At 43.4% G+C, this 17,432-nt stretch overlaps 1 protein-coding gene across 1 annotated transcript; it reads left to right on the plus strand.

Annotated features, from left to right (window-relative positions):
- Positions 1-8,661: 8,661 nt before the first annotated feature.
- On the plus strand, positions 8,662-11,694 carry LOC108918396 (neurogenic differentiation factor 4-like). The gene is made up of 2 exons (XM_018725552.2): positions 8,662-8,800; positions 10,584-11,694. The coding sequence occupies exon 2, from the start codon at positions 10,588-10,590 to the stop codon at positions 11,623-11,625; it is 1,038 nt and encodes a 345-aa protein (XP_018581068.1). The 5' UTR covers positions 8,662-8,800; positions 10,584-10,587; the 3' UTR covers positions 11,626-11,694.
- The last annotated feature ends 5,738 nt before the right edge of the window (positions 11,695-17,432 follow it).

Raw genomic sequence — 17,432 nt, forward strand, 5'->3', positions numbered from 1 at the left:
GACACGAGGCTCTCTCTCACCGTCGTAAATGGAGCCGATCGCCGGTTCAGATGGGAGCAGGAAAAGTGTTGCAGTTCAGTCCTGTGAAATGTTCTCTCTGCCTGCATTGGTCTTCTCTTTCTCTCCATTAGCTGTGGCTTTCTGCATCACAACTCTTTTTTCTCATTAACCTATTTCCAAATCTTTTTTCACCATTATTCATTATCAGCAAGTGGAATGCTGCTCAGAAATCAATAAAAATCAATAAATGAATAACAAATGATACTCACACATTTCTGACCTGCCTGGGGGACGCGGGGAGCCCGGAGCCTAACCCGGCAACACAGGGCATAAGGCCAGAAGGGTAGGGGACACACCCAGGACGGGACGCCAGTCCGTCGCAAGGCACCCCAAGCAGGACTCGAACCCCAGACCCACCGGAGAGCAGGACTGTGGTCCAACCCACTGCGTCACCACACCTCCCCAAATGATACTCAAACATTTATAAATCGTCTGGCAGCCCATTCTATATCTAACTGTTAATTATAAAAGTTCCGTATCATGCAATGATTAAAATTTTCACAACTTTCTTGCATTCAGGGTAAATAATAGAAGAGGTAGAGTTGCAAGGAGGGCAGCTGGTGGCATTGTGGTTGGACTGGCTGCCTTTGGATTTGGAGGTTGCTGGTTCGATCCCTGCCTTGGGGTGTTATGACCTTGAGCAAAGTGCTTGTCCTACAGCTGTTCTTGTACCTTTGCTTTGCTCTGTGCCTAAGTCCCTAGTTGTGGCCCTGCAATGGGCTGGTGTCCCATCCAGGGTGTGCCCTGTACCCCTTCAACTTTGTGCCCACTGTCTCCGGGATAGGCTCTGACTTGCTGCGACCCTGCTTGGGACATGTGGTTGTTGAAGTTGGTTGGATTGTGAGTATTTCACCTGGGCAGTAAACAAAAACAGAATTCCTCGGCACTTCAGAGATGTATATGGTTTAGTAATAATAATGTTCTTGAGCCTCTAATGGTGATGAACTACACACACACAGTGTCTGAAACTGCTTGCCCCAAACAGGGTTGCGGTGAACTGGGGCCTAGCCCAGCAACACAGGGTGCCGGGGGGGCACACCCAGGACAGGATACCAGTTTGTTACAAGGTACTCCAAGCGGGACTTGAACCCCAGATCCACCAGAAAGCAGGCACAGGCCAAACCCACTGTGCCACCACACCCCCTTTTCCTCTGCTAAACTATTTATTTCCTATTTGTCATTTCCCAGCAATAAGGCTTGAAATCTCTGAATTAAATTTGTTAATACAAAACCCATATAAAAACACATTTTATGCAGGAAAAAAAGCAGCGCAAAATTATTAGTCAACCAAAAGCGTCCAAAGTCCTTTTACTGCTAGTAATTCCATCCAGTTTTTTTTCATGCCTGTTGCTCCTCTTCCCTGGATTACAGGTAAAACCATGAATTTTTAAAGAATTTAATTGTTGTAGTTGATCAAAAATTGAAGTACCTATGAGCGAATTAATATCATAAGTGCCTTTATATATAAAAATAAGTTTGACTCAATTACCATTTTACACAATTACTTTTTTTTACAATTACCGTTATGTGTAATGTATTATTTTTGTAATTGCTACCAAAGGGTAACACCAGCTGTGTAGCAGCTATCAATCTTCTCCGCGATTATTGTAACAAAGCTTTCAAGAGGAAGTTAATTAGTGCTGAGGCTGATCAGATTTAACTATTAGCCCTCCTTTTGCGCACCTCACCGAACCCCCATGGAATTTGCACACAATCATTCGTGCGCTCAATGGGCCTTGAAATCACCGTTTATGGGCCTCGAGTGTGGGGACAATGGGGACAATGGGCACAAGTGGCGCCCGCTGTGAGACTAACGACACTTTGGCTGCTCTTCTGCCAGGAAGAAAAGGGAGGTGTGCGGTCCCACAAACCGCCGAGCGGTCTGCTGAAACCCCCCCGTTCTTTGGCCCCGCAGCACCTCGACCCGCTCCGATCAACAAGCCGTCTCAACAGTCCTTATATGATAGTCCGGATAGGAAGGTTCGGCGTTCGTCCTTTCAGTTACCGAAGATTAAACCGATAATTTCCAATATACCGTGAAACACAAAAGTACAAATATTTCGCCAGAGAACACACGCCCTCATTTCCCCTGTAAAAAAAATGTACATTTACATTTATTCATTTAGCAGACGCTTTCGTCCAAAGCGACGTACATCTCAGCAAAAGTACAATTTATGCATTACATTAAGAGAAGGAGACATGAAAGTCTCAAGCAAACCTAATTCGTTCCCTACCACTTGCTGCACCGAGGTTCATCGTTCAAGCAGGTGCATAAGACACAGACAAATCCAGATACCCACACCAATTTTATTTTTTTTTTTTTGTTTGTGTGTTCTTCATTCTTTCTTCATTCTGGCAATTTGTGTGACAGCGTAAAGTGAACCGATGTGTTTTGCTTGATCGGTAAACACACGGCTCTCTACAGACAGGCCTTTTGTTTCAAATCCGGGTGATAAACCGATGCTTGACATAGCGTTGTCACAAATTGGAAAAATGCATTTTTCTTTTCGTTCTTCTTTATTGGATGATATAGAATCATATTAAAGGAAATGGGGGGAAGATAGCCTGTAATATTCCCAGGGGCTCTCACACAGTCTCTAATCAAATTATGCCAAATGTGCTTCAAATTGACTGATCCTCCCAAATCTTTCTGCCACCCGATTTATTTTTAATTATATTATACCTCTCCGTTGGTGGTGTCATGGTGATAACCGGCAGCGTCTCCAGCTGCACATGTGTTAACACGGCTTTAATGGGTGGCAACCAGCGCGCAAGAAACAATGAACTGCTGGGCGTAACGCCCGAGGCAGCAGTCCAATCAGTGGGCACCGCAGGGGGGCACGGTGGGACAAACCGCCGTGCTAAAGTTCCCTTGTGCCCAGAGGAGGGGCCTCCACACATGTGCCAGGCCAAAGAGGGGCTGCGGAACCTGAGGCTACTCCCTTCCCTCTTGTGCCCCTGCCCTTTCTTTCTTGGCTCGCCGAAAATTAAAATAAAACCCTTGTTTCTCGTACGCCAGCATTTCACAGCTGCTTTTTAAGTCCAGAAAACGAAGTGCGCCAAAGCCCCTGGGCAGCAAAGAAAAAGGAACAGGAGAAACTGAGGAGGGAAAATACGTGCGGCAGAGCGTGTGCTAAGGGAAACGGGCAACGCCAACTTTATCAAAATGCAAGTTAAAAATAAGGAAATGCGCTTCGGTGTCCGCGGACGGAAATAAAAGAGTATGACGTATCGGTACTCAAATTCCGCCTCCGTTATACGAAGTATTACCTGTGCTGAGTGATGATCTTCAACATAAATGGCCGTACCCAAAAGAACGGTCCATCACCGTACTGCTCACGTAAAGGTGATTCGTTCACATATGCTTTTCTCCTTACTGCTCGACAAATACGTACAGTTTTTTTTGTGATTTGGAGCATTTCATTTCCATAATTATCCATAGATGTAAATCTCTCTCCCTCTCTCTTCTCCCTGGGGTATTGTAGTCTCTCCTAGGACAGCCAGCTTGACAGATGGACTCCCCATCCTCCCCCCACCCCAAAGTCTGAAAAGCATGAAAACAGAAACATCGGGGATTTAGGGCAACTAAGTCTGCGGGGATGTTTTTCAGGTCTGGAACTCCATGCGTGCACTTCTGACATCTAAGATGACCTGAGCCCCAGGATGAATCTCCCCTGACAGCCAAAGTGTGGCACAGACTCTCCTGTAACCGATGGACCAGCGCGCTCCACGGGAAGCGCACTTTGCTGAAAAATCTGTGCTCCAGCACAGCGTAGCGTCCACCTGAATACTGTAGTAAGCACGTTGAGTGGAGCGTCTATCATTGTTCATTTCAACAGTCTAGGGATCATATTTTATACCGCCATATGGGTTCAGTGGAGAGTCACCATTTCGGTACGATACCAGATTTGTATAATACAGATTGAAACTTCTGTGTTGTTAGTGAGTAATAAACTTGTTATATAAACACAGTTATAATATGACCAAGTGTTCAGATCCCTGCTAAACCACATGGTCCCCCCTCTGTGACACACGCCCCCCCTCGTCCACACTGTGTCCCGTTTAAAGCGCAGCAGGCTGCTGGCTCGGCTGCAGGTGCACGGCGTTTTAATGGACAATCCGGCGCTTTCGGTTAGGCGGCACCCTGTGATTAAACGCGGCTTCATTCACACGTCTGGTCTCCCTCCCTTTAAGCTACCAGTCTGGGCCTGACAGACTCTCCTTCCCTTGACAAACATATGCTGAATATGATAGTTACAAGACAAGCCAGCGACTGGGAGATCGTTGTTAATTCGACGGCACATTTCTTAATTGGATGAGTGGCAAAATCTGGAAGCTCACGTGTTCGGCGTGTGTTAGGGTTTGATAATGAGGAGTTGCATTTTGAAATCTTTGAAAGTTTATTATTCATCTTCTTATTTTATGTTTTACTCTATGCTTTTATCCAAACCGATTTTCTTATCCTACAATTTTGGACTTACCTACTTAAAATCTACATGTTTTGCTGCAGCAATTGAGAGTGTGCATCTTGCTCAAGGAGACAACAGGAGGAGCCCTCCTGGGATTTTATATGATTTCCTTCTTCTCACAAATTTGGATCCAGAAACACTAAGCTGTGTGGAATCTGCATTCTCTGAATAGCACATTACTCTGGATAAAAATCGCCCCTCTACTCCAGCTCTGTTTTTTGTCCACACCCCACGATGCTCCATGCCTTTTCGCTCTTGGAGGTAGAGGATGCAGAGTTCTCTTCTGTCCCTCCCACAGGGCAGAGCTCTCTGCTCCTTTCTTCAGCTTCGCTGAGCAACTGCTAAAAAAACCTGGGTCCCCTCCGAGCCTGCGGAGACCAACTCTGCCGCCTCATGTTTGGGTTATATGTCTCTCTGTGCAATAGGATTTTTCAGTTAAACACACACACAGGGACGCACAAAGAGTAAGACACACATCCTTCCATCATTTCGGGGATTTTATATCAACTCACTTTAACGCTGTGAATGATTCTTAACACCATCAGAACAAAAGCAAACCAAAAAACATTTTTTGCAATACAGACATTGATGAAGCCAGGGATGCTTCATATCTTATTTAATAATATCATATTTTGAATGCAAACAATTATACATGCAAATGGTAGCTGACATTGCAGAGAAGCAAGGGCCACGGGTGGTCTGCACACACCACGGTGGCGTTGTCTGCCGCTCCCAAGGTCACTGTCCAAGAGGTAAACCCATCCTACTTCCTAACTGAAAACTGAGGTGAACAACCGTCTAAGAGATGGAACAGAATAAACAAGATCACCTGTTTCTAGATACTGTATGCAGTATAAAATAATTTTATATAATCTATTAGTTCAGGCAGATGTCAGAAAGCGATAAAAGGACATTTCAGAACAACAACAATTACATCATTCATATTGAAATGATTTTTTTCTCCCACTTCAAGTCTGAAGTCAGTAATGCTCTAATTGTTGTTCCTCTCTGATGCAAAAACCTAAACTCCAGTGGGACCCGTGACCGCATCTAGCTTGAGAAAAAGTGGTACATCACTCAGGGCTAACAGAATATGTATGTTTTTCTGAGTGTGTGTGTGTGTGTGTGTGTGTGTGTGTGTGTGTGTGTGTGAAACAGGGACCCATCTGCCAAAGCTGCAAATGAATTTGAACCCCCCTCATCTCATACCTAGCCCCAGGGAATGTTGGGAGTCGCAGGACCCACACCGCTCTTGGGAAGATTTTATTTCCGAACATAAATGCAGAAAAGCCATGTGACAAACAAACTACACAAACAAACCGAGAATTAGGCTCAATGGAAATTATTGCAGTCCTTTGGCCTTTTAAGTTCTTAATTTTTTTTCCTTCTTATGAATGAACGTTTGAGATTTCAGTCCAGGCCCCGATGAATGAAAAGACTGAATGAGACATCTCTCTGGGGTTTGACTACTGTTAGAGGCTGCATCCAGACTCCTGGGGGTATCAGGAAAATGGTTCAGCTACAGTGAACATGAAGAGATCATGTAAACTGTTTGATGGGCAATTATATAAGTAACTCTCTTCCTTCTGGAACAAACACACATCACTGTGCTGTGTACCACATTGGAATACTCCACCCCAAGTTAACACAGTTCACTTTTTCCACCGTTCCAAAGTTACCCTGGAGAACTAAATTGGCAGTTTCATTCTGATGGAATATGCAATTACTTGTACATGGACAAAGAACCCATTTTTAATATTTGGATTTCAGAAAGGAGATCAGTTGCACCTGCATTCAAATATGAAATGTCTTCGCTTAAAAAATACTAAAAAATACAGCACAATACATTAGAAAAGGTTTTTTTTTTTTAAGTTTAAAAATGTTTTGTATACTAGACATTCTCCTTTCAGTGTTTGAAACACCACCTGGTTCTCTTGCAGCACAGTTGCCACCACTGAAATAGAATCAGTATAATAAACACAGTGTAAAGGAAGGTTTTTAATGAGTAAATAAGAGTACACTCATTTTAGAGCCCCTAGAAGATCATGTTTTATTAGAGTGAAAATGCATTTTAAAGGCGATGCTAGAAAGACACAAACATTGTTTCAGGTAAGAAGAGCTTCAGCGCTTTGAGATCTTTTGGTGGAATGGCCTCCTACAAGTGACTTGCCTGTAAGTCCGATCCCTTTGGCAGTGTTGCTGTAGAGCAAACTGCAGATATAAGACCCCAACATCATTATTTTCTCCATGTCCTCTAGCACATGCAAACAGAGTAAAAAAAGGGTAAAAGAGTACTCCCTGTGTGTCAGTCAGGTAGTCCAGCCCTGAGCAACAGATGCACAGCTCCTCATTCTCAGCCTCTTTCTCTCTCTTTAACTAACCCATCTGTTCACTTACTAATGGGGGTCTCAGTGCTAAAAAAGAGTGCAAAACACAAAAGACAAAAAAAAGTCTCCATAAAATCTGAAATATGAAATTGCCAGGTCTTTGGTACAGTTGAGCTGTGCTTTAAAATGTGTCAAAATAAGTAGCATCAGTTTGCTAAATGAAAGTAAATAGGCATATATATATATATTTTAACTTTACCAGTGAAACAAGTAAACATTCAATGCAAAAGTTAAAATCCAAAATAAAGGAAAAAAGTTGAAGTAATCATTGTGTGATAACAATAATACGTACATGAATGTATTATACAATAATAATAATAATAATAATAATAATAATACAAAGAAGAAGAAGAAGAAATTTCAGACAACACTGGGAACTCTGCATGTTATAGTTTGAAGGACATTTCCGTATCGCGTTTTTGCTGTCTGTGCTATAAACGTTATCCTACTTTATGGAAATTTTATACAAAGTAAAATTCTATTAAAATGTATTCCTCATTATCACGGGTGTAACGGTCTGCCGCGGAGGCTCCAAAATGTTAGGAAGCGCTAATATGAGGAGGGACACGTTCGGCGCGTCTCCCGTTATTTGTTGCTCTTTGACTCACTTGAAAACTTTGCAGAATTTTACCAGAGCGCATTTTCTGCGATTCTGAAGATTTTTGGAAACTAATGAGGGAAAAAAAAAAGGAAATAGAGGATTTAAATTGGTCGTGTGTATCTGTGTTTGTTTTGACCGCACACACAGAGAGGTGCCGGCAGATGTGATCCACGCGCGGACAACGGGATCCTCGCGCGGGCACGTGCGCTCCACACGCGCGAGCTGGTCGCGTCGCACGAGCACAATGAATGACTCGTCTGCGTAAGGAAGCGCGCGCGCCGTGCTGCTGTTTTTATATCTGACGTGTTCATAAGGTACAACAAATCACTTTGGTATTGTTTTAAAATTACAAAATACTTTGAAGGTTTTTTTTTTTTTTGCAAAAGCACATCACACACTTAAACAAATCATAGAAACACGATCAGGTTACACGAATTTCGAAAGGAAAAGGACTCCATCGAATTTCTTTGCGTCGTTTTCCTAACATGGTCCTCTTCTTTCTGTCGCCTTTTGGTGTAAAACGCCTGTACTGTATATTTGCTGGAGAGCGCTCTGTGGTCGTGGGGAATGTGTGTGTGTGTGTGTGTCTGTGTGAGGGGTTCCAGCACCTCTCCAGTCAGTGCAGCAGGTGACACACCTCAGTTCGGTCAGGTGCAGGGCCTACAAATACACCTACACTACTACCTGTATATCGTGCGCACAGACACCCGTCCGAGAACTCATGTCAGAGTTCATGGCATTATGAGAGTCTCCACAGAGTCGTCAGTGCACTGAAATTAGCAGGTCGTTGTTTAATTAACCGTTCTGACGTGAGCGCTGCCGATCAGCGTCCGTACGAAACCGTGTTCGTTCGTCTCTTTTTTTGTCGAAAAGTGCAGGCAAATGGCTGATTGTCATCCGACGAGAGCTCGGAATGAAATGTGACAGGACACGCGCGCGTGCACACACACACACACAAGGTACGAGGACTCTGTCTTTCGCACACGCGCGCGCGCTCAACAAGCTTCCTCAGTTCGCCGCGGTCCGGCCGCGCGAGCCACCGGCGCGATCACGTGGGCAGGGGCGGGGTCAGCACGGCGGCCGCTGGGGGCGCGAGGTGAGAGAGTGGCGGATACAAACAGCGGGACGGTGGGAACTTCGGGAGAAAGTGAGCAGCGTGAGGACGCGCCGCTCGAGACGAGAGCGCATCGCTGCAGTTTTCGCTGTTTCGGGAGGACTCTGCCAGAGCTCAGTCTGACATCACACTGAAACTAGGAAAAGCGAGAAACAGCAGGAACTGCAAGGTATTTATCATAACTTATTTTAAATCAAAACCCAGTGAAATATTGCGTAATATTGCAGTGACGCGTGTGCTAGTATATAATCATGTGACAGCAGTCATTCATTCGTTTTTCTCTTTACCTTTTACATACGTACATATTACTTCAGTGTCAGAATTCCGTAAGTTAAAACTCTCTTGTTGAAGCTGTCAGTCATAATAATAAAAATAAATAATAATGATAATAATAATAATGCGTTGTCTTTAGGGTCTCCGAAGTATTTCTTGTTTGATGCGTTTTTTTTTCCAATTGTTAACGGATTTAATACAATTATGGAAAACCCGGGCTGTTGCTCTAGCGACTAGCTTTTTCTGAAATACACATAATTTTGGAATCATGCTTCTCTTCACTGTTACCACTATTTAAAATTGATGTACAATATAATAACCTTACCAGGTCAGGACTGTAAGACATTACAAAACTACTGGGCTGATAGACAATGGGGAAAAGGAATAAACCACACATATCTTCAATTTGGATCAATGAATTCGGTCGTTTTTTTAATCCATATACATTGTCTTGACGCCGATGGAATCTTACAAGTTTCAGCTCAAGTTTTGGCGTTTCAGATAAAACTGTTATATCAGTAACTAGTTAAGATTTTCAAGTCAAACCACTAAAACGTTATGTCCTTAGGTCCATTTGTACTTACAGTTTGGGGGGGGGAGAAATATGCTTTAAAAATTTAGCTTTTTAGTGTTGTGTGACAAGGACATAACCATGTTTACTTCGATGAGTGGGTAAAGTTTGCGGTCCAGGTGGACTCAGAACTGATCAGAAGAATTTAGAACTGATTTATTTAGAACTGATGCGCTTCTGGGAGCTGTCCAGGACACAGTGCTGAAACAAGGATTTATTTTCCCGTCTCCTGCTCTTTCCACTTTTACCTGTTTCGAATTACTTTTATTTAAATAAAAACTATTAAACTATTAAACTTTATTTATGCTCATTTAAAAGACCGTGTAACGATATTATACAATTAATATGAGGAATGTGTGAAAATTATGTTTACCCCTTTCAGAACATGCCATGTGCAATTACACAAAAGGATAGACACATAATGACATATGGCAGCTATATATACATAACTAGGACAGACACAATTCACCTCCACTATATTCTGATTAAGGCAAGTCACAAATACAAAATCAGAAGAGCTTGAAAAAAATTCACAGTGGTGATAAATAGTTGTGCACAATTGTGCGACTCTTGTGACTCAAGCCAATTTTTCCTTTTGGGATAGACGATGTTTGGGGTTAGATGACGTCAAAGGGTGTTTTCCACAGACCTCAGATAAAAAATAAATTGGATGGGGTTTTAAAAGTGAAATAGGAGCTTAATGTAATTTTTGGCTTTTAGCAGTAACTAGAGGATCAGTAATTCCTATAAAAAGAAAGCTTTGCGTGGTACATGCAGCTTTTATTTTACTTTTTCTGGACGAGCATACTGAGTCCAAATGGAAAATGACTGATTGAAAAGAATAATTTACATCTGAAGCTTTGAATCTAGCTTTCAGGCAGATTTTCTGGTAGAAATATGCTATGTCTTCTGAAGTAGAGCCTTGGATTTGTGTATTAAATTCATCTCTGTTCATTGAAACTATCCTTAACCAAAAGGAAAATATCTTCAAAATGCCTAAAATCATATTACCATTATGTCTGCTGTCCAAGTTGCCCAGTTTTACAAAAAATAGCTTATTTAAAACACATTTTAGATTCTTTTCTGACTGTGTTTCCCTTGCTTGCAGAACAATGACCAGGCCTTATGGGAAGCCAGGCGACATCAAGGACCTCATGAGCTCCCTGATTTGGGTGGATGAAGATATGAACTCCCAGGATCAAGACCGACTCCATGAGGTGAAACCGTACGAGTCAGGGAATGGCGGCAGCAGCAGCAGCAGAGCTGGAGAGGAGTTGGGGAGTGAGGACATGGAGGATGATGAAGAGGAAGAGGAAGGTGGGAAGGGTCCTAAGCGACGTGGGCCCAAAAAGAAAAGGTTGACCAAAGCTCGACTGGAGAGGTTCCGTGCTCGCCGGGTGAAGGCTAATGCCAGGGAGCGATCGCGCATGCATGGCTTGAATGACGCTCTGGACAACCTGCGCAGTGTTATGCCCTGCTACTCCAAGACCCAGAAGCTCTCCAAGATTGAGACCCTGCGCCTGGCTCGCAACTACATCTGGGCGTTGTCGGAGGTGCTGGAAGGTGGGCAATCAATTGACAGCCAGAGCTTCGTGGAGATGTTGTGCAAAGGCCTCTCGCAGCCCACTAGCAACCTTGTGGCTGGTTGTCTACAGCTTGGGTCATCTCATTTTCTGCTGGAGAAGGTAAATGACAAGGGTGGACTAACTAGCCCACTGGGGGTGGGTCCACAAGGACAAACCTTCAGTTATCCCTCTCCAGGCCTGCCCAGCCCCCCCTACGGCTCCTTAGAGGCCAGTCACCTTCTGCACTTGAAGGGCTTCAAGGGGGCAGCATATGAGAGCACCTCCCCAAATGAGTGCAATGGAAGTACTCCTCCTTATGACGGTCCCCTCACTCCACCCCTCAGTATCAGCAGTAGTTTGTCCCTGAAACAGGAGCCCTCTCCGCAGGGTTCAGAGAAGAACCACGTGGCACGGCAGACTCATGCTGCTCGCTACCTTCCCTCCCATCACCAGCAGCCTGTCTTCCCCCAGGGCCAAGCACTCTTCCAAGCATCCCATTACGACGTGCCCCTGGATATGAATTTTGACTCCTTTGGTTCGTCCCACATGGTCACGCCACAGGCAGGGACCAGTTTCAGCCTGTGAGAATAGGTCTGTAGGAAGGAGAGGGGGTCGGCCGTAGGCCTCCTTCAGTACGAAACTTTTCATCATCTGTGGCAGCACTGACCGATCTGGCGAGACTGAAATGAACGTCATGGATTTCTTCCTGTTATTGTTAGTGTTTTATTTACTTATGGTCGTCTCAGAAAGGCTCAGGTTCTAGTTATTGAGAAAACTGATCACGGAAGGGCTTCACACACAGTATGTACAGCCATCAATTTTTGGCAATGAATATGAATATTTAGAATGTTACACTGAATATGAGGACAATTCATAATTGATTTCCCTATGACCAACAAGGATTGGATAAAAAAAATACAGGGAATTGTATTTTTGTTTAATGTGCATTTATTTATCAAGTATTTATATTTATTTGAAATAATCTTGTTTTTAGTTCCTTTTGGGATGTTTTTTTTCTTTGAGCATTTCTACCATTACAACAGATTTAAACTATTTAACTTAATGTTTTACATTTTTGTTTATTTTCAGTACCTTATTTGCCTATTTATATTATTTGAACTGGTTGATTTGTAAATGTCTTGCACTTACAGGCTGAAACATTTGTCCTCGTTTTCCACTGTACATTTTGTGGCATACGCCGTTGTTTTAAAATTTAAACTGACTAAATATACATAGCGTATCATTTTTAAGAACTGATACTTTGATTGAAAAGGTATGGCTTAGGCTGCAAATTGCTGGTAAATTCAAAACAGTTCTGCCTGTTCACCACTGTTGCCATTCGATTTAAATTTTTAGGAGATGAGAACCAATGTGGACATCAGCTGCTGTCTGACTGTGTAGAAAAGGTGAGAAATTGGGGTCCCTCTAAGACGTGACAAAACACTATGCTCCTCAGATGGCAGCTTCGAAAGAGGTCTTTTTCAAAGTCCTATTTTTTTATATTAGCTCTGTATTCCCAGATGACAGAGACTTGGTGAGAAGGGGCATCCCTGGACTGTAACCCTCCAGAGAGGGAGGAGGAGAACCGCACAAACACTCACCCGAGCACAGCAAAGAAAATGATTTTGGTTTTAAGCCTCTTTTGTTCAGCCCCAGTATTTACATCTCTAAGCCGCTTAAACCGCGGGCAGTGAGAGTGGTTCGGAGGACTGGCATTGGGAGAAAGGAGCAGGAATCTCGGAGGACAGTCGGCAGATGAATCTGACAAAACCACTTGGCAATGCATGTGATAATTAACGAACAAGGAACCCAAGAGACAAACTGTAAAAATTACATTAGTGTCCCAGAGTGTCCTCAGACTTCATGTTGGAACAAAAGATCTAAGAGTGCTACAGATTAAGTGAACAACTCCGGCATACAATGTGATCGCTGTGCTTTGGTGACAAATTGATGCTCCATTAACATCAGAGTAACCTATACTAAGCAATACTTTTCAAACTATGCAACCTCAGATAAAAAGACAAATGTCTCGGAACTAAATCATCAGACTATCCGGTTGTCTAATTCTCTTTCATTCTTGCCAAAATTTAAAGGTCAGTTGTTCATTTTTCGTTACAAAATACTGCAATACATGGCTCGCCATTTGTTTTTGTGAAAATTTCGTCAAGGAGTAGGTTGAGATAAAATATGTTTTTGAATTAAATAAATTTTTAACGAAAATTTGTACTTTTTTACATGCACGATTGTCGTCCATGTTGTCATAATGATGCTATACGTCGAAAAGATTACATCTAATAATTCTGTAATTAAACATCAAACAACAGCTTGCTCAATTCAATCGTTACTATAAAATGCGAACAAACACAAATTTTATCTGGGACAACAACTTATCTGTTCAGTGAATAAAACAGTGCTCCTGTATGAAGAAAAGTTTGTACCAGATATTTAACAGATGCTACCAAGAGTTGCATGGAAACATTTTAAGAGGATTGCAAATGCAAAAATTCCATTTATGACACAATGACATCCTTGATGTAAACAAAGCTTTGGGGTTTAACGATACTTATTATGAGAGCATCGTCTGGCGCTCAGGTTTGTTGAGAGCACTGAACATAAGCTAGTGAAAAACCATTAGGGCAAATGTCAATGATTAGTCAAGGCTCTGCCAAAGGGCTCCGTCTGCTCTCTCTCAGAGTTCTCAATGGCACGCATGGGAACACGGCCACGGAGAAACAGGTGAACGTGACACTTCACATTTTCTCTCTTTGTGTGAAATAGCCAAGGTCAAACCGCAAAAGCCATAGACGGTGTAAAAACATTTCACTTAGTAAGGCTATTTAACAAACGGTATCAGTGACCTAGCAGTTTGGGATTGTCACACGGTTTAGCATGAACTCTCTCTTCCACAGTATAATTCACGGTATATTAGAGAGCCCACCACCTGCCCAGCACGAGTCTGCATCTCTGTTTAGACCAAAGAAGGGCAATCAGTGACAATACACTTGATTTTTGGAACTGATATATAAAGACACACAAGTTGTGAGCAGAACACAAAGAGCACAGGCTTGCAGCAAGCAAAGTAAGCGGAACGAGTGACACGATAAGGTGGTCCTACTTTAAGAGGCCAGTGCTGCCTTGCTAAGGCCTACTCGCGACTGGCTTCTCAAGCTGCCTTTCTTTGCCCTATAGGTGAGTAGAGGGACTGGGACCAAAGTGGGAACTGCACTTGTGAGCATCCCTGTCCTATTATGAGCACAGCCTGTTCTTTCTCTTGACCTTTGAACCCAATTGTTTTGGGGCTGCTTGCTCGGAGAGGCGAGACAGCTGGGCGAACAGCGGGGACACATGAGCCGAAGGGCTGCCTGACGGACAGCTGGGGCGAAACGGGAGGGAGATGCAGAGAGGGGGCTAATGGGGTGTGTAACGGGCTCCCCCTCAGCACTGGAATGATCCCTGACTGTGGCGACAGACAGGCAAGCGGGGAGGAAAATGATGTCTCTAAGACTGCTGCGTCTCTGCTTCATTTTTTGGAGAGGATCTCACTGAAATGATACTCGGAAAACTTCAGATGGCACGGTTATGTTTTAAAATGTAACAGTTACATTTATCCTTTAGCGCACATTTTTACCAAGGTGATAAACATCTCAGAGAAAAAACTATGAGCGCATTACATCAAGGAGAGATTTGGATGGAGACCGCAAAGACCCTTTCTGAACACGGAGTTCAAAATGGTCTGCTTGTGTACCATAGTGCAACAATAGGCACTAAGGGCACCGCCGGTGTCTTACAGCAAGCAGGATGTGCAATTGGATGTGGGTTCAATCCCCTTGCGGTCTGCGTGACGCTTGCATATTCTCAGTGTGTTTCGGTTGTGTTAGTGACTCTGACTTGCCCACCGTGTGTATGCGTGTTACATCACTCTAGTGTATTGATTGTTGGGAGTTTAGCGTAGTATATCTGGCATTACAATGTACCTTGGATAAAGGTGTTTAATACTGCATGGTAATTGTTGGTTGCTTTGAAGAAAAGTTACTGAAAAATGTAATATCAATCAGAGCTCACATTGTAAAATAAAGAAATGTGAGAAAAAAAGGCAGAAGAAAAAGGATGGAAAGGAAATACAGGAAAGATGATTATTAACTTTTATTTAGCAGGCGAACTGAAAAATGCCAGACGCGCTATTCTAATTTATACGGAAGGGTTGTCTTTACTGGAGCGATTCAGGGAATGACCTTGCTTGCTTTTCAGGGTACAGGGACTTGAACCCATGTTCTTTCATTGCGAGGAAAGGGGTCTAAGAACTACAGATAAACACACACACTGTCTGAAACCGCTTGTCTCAAGCGTGGTTGCGGCAAACCGGAGCCTAACCCGGCAACACAGGGCGTAAGGCTGAAGGGGGAGGGGACGCACCCTGCACAGGACGCCAATCCACTGCAAAGCACCCCAGGCAGGACTCAAACCCCAGACCCACAAGGGAGTAGGCCCCTGGCCAAATCCACTGCTCCACCATACCCCCCACTAAGAGATTTACCACCTATACACACACACACACACATACACACACAGAGTCTGAAAGCACTTGTCCCAAGCAGGGAGCCAGAGCCTAACCCAGCAACACAGGGCGTAGGGGGAGGGGACACAACCAGGACAGGATGCCAGTCCGTCGCAAGGCACCCCAAGCGGGACTCAAACCCCAGACCCGCCAGAGAGCAGGCGCAGGCCAAACCTGCCGCACCACCACACCCCACACCTTGTTACATTCATTAAAATGATAATCATACATACGTAATAAAATAAAAGATTGTGATGGTCAACAATTGCAGTGAGCATTGCTTACTTTGGAAGTTAATTTTATTTAATTTTGGTGAATTTCCCTTTACTGAAAATGCTATACACAGGGTAGCATTACGCCAAATTTTCTCTTGTGATGTTTTCCTTCATAGCACACCTTTCACTTCTGATTCTGTGAATTTATAGAACATTTATTATAACGCACTGTTGAAAGTAACGTAAATACTGTCAGATTATTCTCCTAATTTATTGAAACGTACCTCACCTCCTGCTGTATTACCCTCGAGCAAGGTACTTTCCTCGAATTACTCAATCTGTACGCCCTCAGCTCACGAACACATAAAGGCCCACCGGAAAAGCTGAGAGAGGTAAGAAGTGTCAGAAAGCAACACTTTTTTCCCCAAATTGCAGACTGTTGCTCTCTCGCTCCCCGGTACGAACGGAGAGCTTTTCTCAGAGCCCGCTGCGCCCGCTGCCCATCCATCCCGCTTCGCCGATATGCTTTTGACATATTCTCGACGCACGTTCGGCGTTTGTGAAAATTTCAAGAATATCTCAAAGAGTTAAAACAAATTGTTTAAAGAATAATAAAATAAAGCGAGGTGGATTGGCAGAGCTTCTCGGTACCACCTAATCCTCTCTGCTTTTGTCATTTAGATGAAGTAATCCACCGGCCACACAGCAGCACCCAGAAGCAGATGAAAGATTCAGAGCTGTATAAGGGCTGGATTTGGGGATAAAGCATTGTGATTCAGACTGCAGACTGCAGAAGGCTGGAAGGCTTTAATCAGTGTCTGTGTTGTAATAATCCCCTGCTTTGAAACTGGGGTTAACACCGGGGTAACACACTCGTAGGAACTGGAAGAGCCTGGAGAGAGGAGAGTGTGCTCCTCCGCAGAGAGGCTACATGAAATACAGGGGGTACCGGACAATATCAACATAATTCTTTTTTTTTTTTTTTTTTATTTTGTAGCGTTGGTCCTGAGTCCTTGACTGTGGTGTGATTTTAGTGCACCTGAATAAAAGTTTTTGAGCGGATAGTCCATTTCATGGCAAAAGAGCTTACTGGAAGACTGCTGACTACAGTTTCCCACGATGGTCTACTGCTGCGAGTGTCATATATTTACACATTTCAGTCTAGGTGACACTTTTCCTTAAAGCAACTTGCAATATTAAGCTACTCACAATTATTTACACAGCTCGGTCATTTTTACTGGAGCTATTTAGGGTAAGTACTTTGCGCAAGGGTGCTACAGCTGGAGGTGGGATTCAAACCTGTGATTTTTGGGTTCAAAGGCAGCAGCTTTAACTACTACACTACGGTCTTAATATTAATATACCGCCTTTATCTATATTTTCATTTGAGCTTGTGGCAGATGCTTTAAAAGTGAAACTCTCACGCAAGTAAACTTCGCGTAGCAATGACCCGGACAGCAACACATGGCCAGGAAATACAGATTGAATCGTGTCATCCGCTGTGCTTCAGATAAAAAAAAAATCAGCAATGAAAAAAATTTCAGTGTTTAACTGTAAAAAAATAAGCAGCATATGAGACATGGATGAAAATGGGAACAGCAGGTGCTACAGTGATATACAGG

The sequence above is a fragment of the Scleropages formosus genome, chromosome 22 (genome assembly GCF_900964775.1).
Source record: "Scleropages formosus chromosome 22, fSclFor1.1, whole genome shotgun sequence".
NCBI lineage: Eukaryota > Metazoa > Chordata > Actinopteri > Osteoglossiformes > Osteoglossidae > Scleropages > Scleropages formosus.

What these genes read in the sequence shown, in the direction of transcription:
- LOC108918396 (XM_018725552.2), top strand. Translation starts at nt 10,588, where the DNA reads ATGACCAGGCCTTATGGGAAGCCAGGCGACATCAAGGACCTCATGAGC.